Source organism: Papio anubis, chromosome 20 (assembly GCF_008728515.1).
Source record: "Papio anubis isolate 15944 chromosome 20, Panubis1.0, whole genome shotgun sequence".
Classification (NCBI taxonomy): domain Eukaryota; kingdom Metazoa; phylum Chordata; class Mammalia; order Primates; family Cercopithecidae; genus Papio; species Papio anubis.
In genome coordinates, this window is record NC_044995.1 from 10151901 (window position 1) to 10162595 (window position 10695).

At 58.6% G+C, this 10695-nt stretch overlaps 1 protein-coding gene across 1 annotated transcript; it reads right to left on the minus strand.

The window, feature by feature from the left end:
- Positions 1-7: 7 nt before the first annotated feature.
- Positions 8-9952, minus strand: SHISA7 (shisa family member 7). The gene is made up of 4 exons (XM_031659295.1): positions 8835-9952; positions 7238-7392; positions 3928-4077; positions 8-670 (listed from the first exon to the last, which is right to left on the minus strand). The coding sequence occupies exons 1-4, from the start codon at positions 9800-9802 to the stop codon at positions 30-32; spliced, it is 1914 nt and encodes a 637-aa protein (XP_031515155.1). The 5' UTR covers positions 9803-9952; the 3' UTR covers positions 8-29.
- Positions 9953-10695: the final 743 nt, after the last annotated feature.

The following is a 10695-nucleotide window of genomic DNA, read 5'->3' on the forward strand; positions in this document are numbered from 1 at the left end:
GCCGCAGCCCCTCAGCCCCGGCCCTGGCCTCAGACAGTCACCTCGTTCTTGCTGGCCGTGCGCAGGTGCTGGGGCAGGTGGTGGCCCGGGATGAACTGCAGCTGCTCCAGCGTGCCCTGGCGCTGGAAGGGCGGCCTGCGGGCCAGCGTGCCCCCGCCCCCGCCGGCGTCGGACATCCAGGCGGGCTGCGGCGAGCCGTGCAGGGCGTGGTGGTGGTGGGCGTGCAGGCTGGACGGCGGCGGCAGCCCGCGCAGCGGTGTTGGGGGTCCCCCGGGCCCCAGCAGCAGGTTGGAGTGCGAGGCGGCCAGGCTGGCCCGGGCGGTGGGGTCGGGGGGCAGCGCGGGGCTGCGCGGGGGCGACAGCAGGTGCTCGCGACTCTGGCGCAGGGCCTCGGGCGAGGACAGCAGCAGGTGTTCCTGCGACACGAGGCGCGCCCGCGGCAGCGTGAACTCGTAGCGCGAACGGCCGCCATCGCCCAGCAGGTGCTCCTGGGACATGACCCTCCGGGGGTTGGGCGCGGGCGCCAGGCCCAGCTCCTCGGGGCCGCCCCAGGCCTCCATGCGGTAGCCGCCCCCGGTGCCCGGCCGCCGCAGCGCGTGCAGGGGCAGCGTGCCGCGGGGCAACTCCACGGGCCGGCGCTTCAGGTAGGCCTCGTCCAGATCCTTCTCGGCTGCGGGGAGAGGGGGAAAAGCCACGGCGGTGGGTCCCCTGCGCATCCAGAGCCCTCCCCCTCCCACCTCCTCACACCCCGCTCCCATGCAGGTCTGTCGCCCCACAAGGATCCCGGGCGCCACGTTAGCTGTGTGGCCAAAATGCAGATTCCCAGGCCCAGCCCACAATGCTGGGTCAGTAGATGTGGAGGACGTCCTCTTCTTCTCCCCCGCCTCTGCCTATCCCTTCTTTTGGGAGTAGAACCCAACCTAACTCTTGCTTTTGGGGAACCACTGATCCCCTCTCATCCTGGAGCAATGTGACTCACACTTGGGGTTGTGACCTGTTACCTTGTGAAGTTGATTTTGCGGGTAGTGAGCAGCATTTTGAAAAATGAAATCAAATAGACCAGAAGAGAAAACTATCAGAAAGTGTTTATGTAATAAGGGAATCAGGGGTAAGTGTTGGTTCATGAAATTCTTTCTTCAGACGTGTGTGTGTGTGTGTGATTGAAATATTAAAGGATGAGATTTAGTTTAAAAGAATCCACCAAGGTCAGGCGAGGTGGCTCACTCCTGTAATCCCAGCACTTTGGGTGATTGAACAGGAGGGTCTCTTGAGCCCAGGAGTTCAGGACCGACCTGGGCAATATAGTGAGACTCCATCTCTACAAAAAAACCCAAAACCAGAGCATTGGCTATAGGCCAGCAGTGGTGGCTCAAGCACCCTTAATTCCAGCACTTTAGGGGCGGGGGTAGGCAGATCAAGGTCAGGAGATGAGACCATACCCCTGATTAACATAGGTGAAACCCCATCTCTACTAAAAATACAAAAAGAAACTAGCTTGAAGGCTGAGGTGGCCGAAGCCTGGGAGGCCCGAGGCAGGAGAATATTAAACCAGAGTGGAGCTTTGCAGTGAGCGGGGAATCCGACCCCTACTGCTCCAGCCTAGGCGATAGAGACCCGTCTCAAAAAAAAAAAAAAAAAAAAAAAAAAAAATTAAGCGTGGTGGCTCCGCGCCTGTAGTCCCAGTGCCTTGGGAGGCTGACGTCAGAGGACACAGGGGTGAAAGGCAGGCCTGCAGTGAGCATGACTGCCCTACCCAGCCTGGGCAAAGAGGTGAGATCTTGTCTCTTAAAAGTAAACAAACAAACAGAAAGAATCCACAAAAGTGGGGTGGAGGAGTATAGATTAACAAAATGTAGGCCCGAGGCTGTGATGGCTCAAGCCTGTAATCCCAGCACTTTGGGAGGCCAGTAGGCCGGATCAGAGGTCAGGAGGAATTCACGAGACCATCTCCTGGCTAACACAGGTGAAACCCCGTCTCTACTAAAAATACAAGCAAGCTGGGCAGTAGTGTGGCGCCTGATCCAGCATACTCAGCGAGGCTGAGGCAGGAGAATGGCGTGAACCAGGAGGCGGGCGCACAGTAGGCGAGATCGGCCGCACCGCCAGCCTGGGTGACAGAGCGACCTCTGTCTCAAAAAAATGTAGCTAGTTAGTAGGGGTTGAGGTAGTAGAACCAGATCCTTATAATTTTTCTCTACTTGCATGTATGTTTGGAAACGTCTGTAATAAAAAATTTCAAAGCTTTCCTGTAATTAAAAATATATACATATATGTGTGTGTGTGTCTCACGGGTCACAATATGAAAATCGTTTCTGGGCCGAGCACGGTGGCTTACGCCTGTAATCCCAGCACTTAGGGAAGCTGAGGCAGGTGGGTCATCTGAGGTCAGGAGTTCGAGACCAGCCTGGCCAACATGGTGAAACCCTGTCTCTATTAAAAATACAAAAATTAGCCGGGAGTGGTGGCGCATGCCTGTAATCCCAGCTACTCTGGAGACTGAGGCAGGAGAATCACTTGAATCCAGGAGGCAGAGGTTGCAGTGAGCTGAGATGGTGCCATTGCACTCCAGCCTGGGCAACAAGAGTGAAACTCCATCTCAAAAAAAACAAAAAAACCAAATTAAACAAAACAAAAAACGCTGGGCACAGTGGTTCACGCCTGTAATCCCAGCACTTTGGGAGGCCGAGGCAGGTGGATCACAAGGTTAGGACTTTGAGACCAGCCTCACTAACATGGTGAAACCCCATCTCTACTAAAAATACAAAAATTAGCCAGATGTGGTGGCATGCACCTGTAATCCCAGCTACTCAGGAGGCTAAGGCAGGAGAATCACTTGAACTCAGGAGGCGGAGGTTGCAGTGAGCCGAGATCATGCGACTGCACTCCAGCCTGAGCGACAGAGCGAGACTCTGTCTCAAAAAAAAAAAAAAAAAAAAGAAATAGTTTCTGGCTGGGTATGGTGGCTCATGCCTGTAATCTCAGCACTTTGAGAGGCTGAGGTGGGTGGCTTGCTTGAGCCCAGGAGTTTGAGGCCAGCCTGGGCAACACAGTGAAACCCCGTCTCTACAAAAAATAAAAAATTAACCAGGCATGGCAGCACAAGCTCTTAGTTCCAGCTACCCGGGAGGCTGACACGGAAGGATCACGCTTGAGCCTGGGGAGGTAGAGGCTGCAGTGAGCTATGATCATGCCACTACATTCCAGGCTGGGTGACAGAGTGAGACCCTGTCTTGAAAACATAATGGTAACAAAGAAGAACAAGTGTTTCCTAGTGAGGCTCTCATTTTAAGATGTTTGAAGGCTGCTCCACTGCCAGAGATGGGCCACAGACTGCAATATGTCCTTGAGAGTCACAGGAATGGGTTCAGGGATGGGCATGTGGCCCAACTTGCACCAGTGGTATCCAGGCCTGGGATTTTTTGCCAGAATTGTTGCCAGAGACTCTTTTCTGCCAGGGTCCCTGAGCTGGTAGAACGGCAGCCTGAACATCTGCAGGGCGGTCGTCTCCACCACAAGGGGAGACTGTCTGAAAATGAGGCCCGCTGGTTGCGTAGAGAGCTGAGAGACAGCTCTTGGGCCCCCACAGCGGCTACATTGCAATCTGGTGACCTGTAGACTTCCCATGATCAAGTCAACGTATTTTTTTTTCCTTTAACTTAAGTTGTATTTCTATTAATTGCAAGTCCAAGTCCTGATGAATACAATAATAAGTCCTGGGAGGGGAGACCAGAAGGTTGCACTTAAAAGAAACAAACCAGAAGTGATTCTGATACAAAAGTACCTCAGGTAATTCTAGAACGAACTTAGTAAAACCTGGGAGAGAATCTAAAGCACTGGAAGGTGCTTGGGCCACTGTCCATGGTCCTGAACCCAGACTCTGGCCCCGCCCCCTCCCCTTCACCGCCCGCTGCCCTTGCTAGGACTCACCCAGTCTCTTGAGGGAGGAGTAGCGGTTCAGTTCGGACTTCACAGCAGCCTCGTAGGACGGGGGCAGATGCGAGAGGTTGTGGAAGGACCGAGAGCAGGACAGCGTGGAGTAGTGCAAGGAGGGGCTGGGCGGCGGCAAGGCTCGCCAGTCTGGGTTAGAGGGGGCAGGGCCAGGGTCAGTCAGGTTCCTCCCTCAGACCCAGGCATCCAGGTCCCCAGGCCCTCCTCCCTCAGACCCGGGAGTCCAGACCCCCAGCCCCTCCTCCCTTAGACCCAGGAGTCCAGACCCCCAGCCCCTCCTCCCTCAGACCCAGGAGTCCAGACTCCCAGTCACTCCTCCCTCAGACCCAGGAGTCCAGACTCCCAGCCCCTCCTCCCTCAGACCCAGGCGTCCAGGCCCCCAGCCCCTCCTCCCTCAGACCCGTCCCTGGCCTCCAGCCCTCCCTCCAGACCCATTCCAGCCCAGGTCCAGTCCCCAGCCCCCCTCCCTCCAGACCCCCCTCCACCCCTCCATTCCATTCCTTCCTTCCAAGCCCCCAGCCCCTCCTCCCTCAAACTCCATTTCAGACATCCAGCCCCCTCCTCCCTCCAGACCCCAGGGTCCATTTGCTTCCTCCCTCAGACCCCAGGGTCCAGACCCCCAGCTCCTCCCTCAGACCCCGGGGTCCAGGCTCCCCTTCCTACCTCATACCCAGGAGTATAGGCCCCAGCTCCCTCCTCCCTCAGACCAGGAGTCCAGGCCCCCAGCCCCTCCTCCCTCAGACCCAGCAGTTCTTTGGGTAGTTAGAAATCTGAGATTGTAGCCCATCATAATTCCAGCAGTTCAAGCTCCCTCTTCTCACCCCAACCCCTCCTCTCCAGGAGACAGGCTTGATGCTGGGGAAGAGGGCCCCGAGAAGGGGGCACCAGGCATTTGTCAGCATTCACTGAGTGCCTGGCCCCAGGCTCCATGCACCTTCTCCTCAACCATGTAGGAGAGAGATGCCACTTTCAGCGTCCACACGAGGAGGCAGGTTCACGTGGTGACCTGGCCAGACCATGAGCGCCATGAGGACTGAGCTCACAGCGGTCTCGCTCCTGCTCTACACTGGGCACCTGGCATGGCTGGCCCAACACAAAGGGGGAAGGGAAGGAGCCCTGCTCTTTCCTGCAGCCAGCCCCTCACCCGTACCCAGTGTGGCGGCGTGGTGCTTGGGGCTGTTGACGTTGAGGTGCAGGTAGTTGTGGTGCAGATTATCTGGGGGGACCGAGAAGGGAGGTGACGTCACTGCCATCGCTGACTCCCAGCTGGCACCGTGGCCCTGATCTCTGGGAAGGACTCTGGCCCCATGGTTGGCCCCCCATGCAGGACCTCGTTAGAGCTCCACAGATCAACCCATGCCATTGGCCACATGAACTGAGGCTGGGGGTCTTGAAGGTGGAAAGAGTGGGCACAGGCTCAGGGATGGGTAAGTGGTCTGTCCCAAGCTCCTAGCACCCCCCTCCCTGGTGCCCAGGCTAGAGATCTGAGGGGGTCACCTTGCTACCTCTCTTCACCTCCCACCCATGTCCTCTTGGTTCCTCCTGATATCTGAATCTCTGCCCTGATGTGTCCTCTCCCTCCTGGATTGCCAGAGCAGCCTCTGGCCATCCAGCCCATCCATCTCCATGATCAGCCTCACCGAAGCAACTGCCCTTCCACTGCTCAAGAGCCTTCCCATGGCTCGCCATCACCCACGGGACAAAGTTGAACCCAGGAATGATGTTTGAGGCTTCAAAACCTGGACCCACTGGATGTCTGCAGCCCCATCTCCCATCCCTTCCCTCAAGCCACATTGCTCTTTCCAGTGAGCCCTGTGTGGTCCTGCCACAGGGCCTTTGCACATGCCACCATGCTGTTCTCACTGCCTTGAAGCCCTTCTTCCCATCTGCCTCAAGATCCAGCTCAAATGTCTCTTCTCCTCTCCACCCCTGACCCCAGCTCCGTCCTCGTCCTCTTGCTGCCTGGACTATCATCCCAGCCTCCTCCTGGGACTCTTTCCTCTCATCTCTTCCCTTCGCATGGGTTCCAGAGGACCAGTTCTTCCACCCACTGCTGACTGTGTTGCTCCTCTGCTCGAACTCCTCTGCAGCTCTCCATCACCCTCAGGACAGAGGCAGAGCTCCTCAGCCCAGCCTGGCACTCTAGGCCCTCTTGGAGGTCACCAACCACCCTCTCCCTGTCCTCAAGTCTGGCCAGCTCACAAGCTCTGCTACCCAGAGCTTCCCAGCCCCAGTAACTCCTCTCCTCCTCCAGGCCTTTGCTCAAATACCTCTTCCTCGGAGAAGCCCTCCTGCCCCCAAACCAGACCACATCTTCTCAGTCCCCCTGACAGCTCCTTGGACTTCTCCACTGATGCACTCATCATAAATTATAATGATATAGATCATATTTAAGTAATATATATTAAATATGATATATCCTATTTTAAAGATATATATATTTAACAACAGCAGGCCGGGCGCGGTGGCTCAAGCCTGTAATCCCAGCACTTTGGGAGGCGGGGCCCAGTGGGATCCGCGAGTCAGGGTTGAGACCATCCTGGCTAACACGGGTGACAGTACTCTACTAAAAATACAAAACTAGCAGGTAGCGGTGGCGGGAAGCCTGATCCCAACTACTAGGGAGGCTGAGACAGAATGGCGTGAACCCGGGGCTGAGGCTTGCAGTGAGCTGAGACCCGGCCACTGCACCCTGGGCAGCAGGCTGAGACTCGATCTCAAAAAAAAAAACAGCAATGCCCTTGCCTTAACATGGTATTTTTGTCTGTGTTACACATTATTCTAAACACCTGTCTCACCAATTCATTTGCCCTTCACAATAACCCCATCAAGTGAGTACTGTCATGCTTCTCATTTTACGGATGGAGAAACTGTGGCCCACAGAGGTGAAGTCACTTGACCCGGGTCACACAGTGGCAGAGTCAGGATTCAAACCCAGTCGGTCTGGCTCTTGACAAATTCGAATTTGGTAGTTGAGCCCTTGTGTGTAGTTGGCTGTCGGGTGGTCTGACACTGAGCGCAGGGGCTTGAGAAAGTCTAAACCCACATCACCAAGGTGCCCATGGAGCCCACCCACTGGAGCGCACAGGAGGGCAACGAGGTGGTCTGGGTCTCTACGGAGTTCCCAGCCCCCGTCCGCCTTTCGCAGGACTAGGCGGTGCCAGGCGGGCGTAGAGGGGTGAGGGCGGGTCCGGGGTGATGGGGGTGGAGCCGCCATGGAGGGCGGGGCTACAGGATGAGGGGGCGTGGCCAGAGACGGAGGCTGCGCCGGATCCCACGTTCCACTCACCGAGGTTGGGGGTCTTCACGGTGTTGTAGAGGTTCTTGGGCGTCCTGGGGGGCATGCTGTCGGGACCGCCGATCCCCGGGGTCAGGGAGCTGCTTCGGGCCCGGTCCGGGCGGGTCCCAGGCCCCGCCTGATGTCTCAGAATGTCCACCAGAGCTCTAAAGGTGGCAGAGAGGTGGTCAGCGGCCTGGGGTCTGGGGGCGGCAGGGGTACAGGGAGGGTCCAGGCTTCGTTCCGCTCCCTGCTCTCGCCCTTGGGTAACCTGTCACTCAGCCTGCTTTTTTCGCCATTGGCCACTCCCGTTTCTCGTTAGCCACGCCCCCTCGAACGACCCCCTTTCTCGGGCCACGCTTCCTGCTTGAAGCGCTGCTGTCTTAACTCGTGTGGACCCCACCCCTTCTGTGGTCCCTCTCACTTCCCTGTGGGCTCACCCCACCCTGAATCTGGGACCCCATTCCCGTTCCTTTTGCAGCCTTCCCCATGGCAACAAAGAGTGCTCCATTTTCCCAGTGATGCGGACCTCAAACATTAAATCACCTTAACTCTTCTTTTTTCCCCTCACTTCATCCCTTTCAGTAATCCTACGGATCGAACCTCCAAAACATATCCCAAATCGGACCACTACTCACCACCTCTGAAATCTCTCACCTGGATCATTGCAACAGCCCCTTCACGGGTCTCCCCCCTCCCACCCTAGCCCCGTACAACCCAGTCTCACGCGCAGCTCGCATAATTTTAAAATGGACAGATGGCATCACGCCTGAGCTCAGGACCCTGCAGTGGCCCCATCACACTCAGAATAAACCCGGGCCCACCTGCTTCTCCTCACCTCCTGCTGCCCACCGCCCCCAGCTGCACAGGCACTTCCCTGCCCTGCAGGCCACCGAGGGCCTTTGCACGCAGTTCCCCTGCCCCAAACCTCTCGCCCACAGATCCCTGCGTGGCTCGCTCCCTCCCTTTGGGTCTCTGCTCAGAGGGCTTTTCGGATCACTTCCTCTAATCCAGCGCCCTCTCCCTCCACACTTTCCGCTGATTTTCTTCACAGCAGTCATCTAAAATTATACAGCACATGCATTTGCCTGCTTACGGACTGGGCCGCTGATATTTAATGAGCACTTACGGTGTGCCAGGACTCTGCACGAATCAACTCAGTTAATTACAATCCGAATAGGTGGGGACGATGATTAGTCTCATTGTGCGGACGGGAAACTGAGGCACAGAGAGGTTAAGTAACCCGTCCACTGTCACACAGCCTGTGGGCCGTGAACTTGGATTTGGAAGTTAGGCTTTTCCACCATGGCAGAGACCTTGTTTTGTTCACTCCTGTATCCCCAGCTCCTGGCCCACAGAAGATACTCAAGAAATACGTGTCGAATGAATGAGAGCCTGAGCTTCTCCCGCTCCCTGCATCACTCCGCAATAGCCGGGTCGGCTCTGGCACGGCTTTCTCAGCCCCTGCCCACCTTCAGCTCCGCCGGAGGCCGCCACCTTGGTCTCTGAAGACGCCCTATCCCTGTAGCCCCTCCTCCTTGGACGGCTCCACCTCCCTTGCTGGGCCCCGCCCCAGGCTCGCAGTCCTCCCGCCCCAGAGCACACGCACCTGGGCACGTTGATCTCCCGGTGCGCCCGGGGCGCACGGGACGCCTTGCTGAAGGCCACTTTGGCGCCGACTCCCACGGCCAGGGCGAAGCTGATGACCCCGCACACGACGTACGCTGTGCTGCCACCGGGGCCCTCGCCCCCGCGGCCCCCGACACCCCCCGTCCGGCCCCCTTCCAACCACCCGGCCTGGCCGGGCCCTGGCCCCCCGCCCGCACCCCCAGCGCCCCCGGCGCCCCCGGCTAGCGGCGGCGGCGTAGTGGCCCAGCGCGGCGTGTCGTAGTTGGAGCAGGAGGCCTGCGCCAGGCGCATGTGACGGTGCTCGCAGCAGAAGCGGTAGTGGCAGGTGCCGCAGCAGAAGCGGTAGGAGCCGGTGCTGCAGTTGAAGGTGGCGTCGTACTGGCCCATGACATCGTAGTAGCCGTGGCAGAGCTCGGCGGGAGGGGGCGCCCGGGCCGCCGCGCCCGCTCCGCTCGCGGGGCCGGTCCTCGTGCTGTTGGCGCCCGGGCTCGCTGCGCCCCCGCCGCCCGTCAGCGCCCCGGTCAGGCGCCGCAGGTGCGCCAGCAGGGCGGGCAGCGGGCCCGCGGACTCGGCGCTCGTGGCGTTGGACGGGCGCGCCCCGGCCTGGCCGGCGCTAGAGGCCAGGAGTACGAGGAGCAGGAGGGCCGGCATGGGGCGTGCAGGGGTCGCACCGGGCCGCCAGGCTGCGGGGAGAACGAGAGCAGAGGTTGGAGCGCTGGGCGGGAGAGAGCCGGTCAGAGGGTGAGAAGCGTGGAGATGGGTGGGCAGAGAGGCTGGGGAGGGCGCGCGGGGGGCGGCAGAGTGTGGGGAGCAACAGGCTCCAGGAGGCAGGAAGGGCGGAGGGAGCTGAGCTGCGTGGGCCCAAGTTGGCCGCCCCACGCGCGGTGGGCGACAATGGGAGAGCAATGGAAACGCGCCTGGGCACGGCTGGGGGAAAGAAATGAGCATGGGCGGACAGAACCGGGATCAGGCGAGAGATGAATGCGGGAGAAGCGATTGGGAGGGTCGACAGACACCAGAGGGGTGTGCAGACATTAGGACGAGAAGCGAGGCGAGGCGCGATGTAAGGAGAAGAAACGGGGGCGGAGAAGAGGAGAGGGCAGGGGAGGAGAGGGGAGGGTGGCGAGGGGAAGGGAGGGGAGGGGAGGGGAAAGGAGGGTGTCGAGGGGAGTGGGGGCCGGGGAGGGAAGGAAGGGAGACAGATGAGGGGTGGGTGGGAAAGGAGGAGTCAGGGAGATGAGGAAGGAGGGAGAAAAGAAGGGGAGGAGGAGAAGGGGGAGGAGAGGGAGGGAGGAGGAGAGAGAGAAGTTGAGAATTTGAGTTTATAGACCAGGCAAGTGGGAAGAGGCAGTGCACGGTTTATCAGCACTGACATTCGGGGACCGATGCTGCTTTGTGGTGAGAGCCTGTCCTGAGCACTGTGGGATGTTTAGCAGCGCCCTCTCGATGCCGGGAGCACCGCATCCCCCCGAGTTGTGACAATGTAAGATGCTTCCAGGCATTGCCAAAAGTCCACCTGTTTCGAGGAGGCCCCCGTGGAGAACCACTGACTTACACCCATATTGTCCTCAGTGCCCCCAAATGCCAATTTCTCTCCTTTATTTAGATCTGGTAATCAACGGATCTCAGGTGCTCTCTCGCGTGCTCTCTCTCTGTCTCGTTCCTCTCTCACACAGGCACACGCACACGCACGCACACCATGCTTATGGCGTCAGGTTTGAAGTGTCTCTGTCCACAGCTGAACCACAACCACAGCAGGGTGGTTCATCACCCGGCTGGACCTCCTGCCGGCTGCCTGACACTGACAGGTTCTTATCTAAGCTACCTGTGCCCCAGTTCCC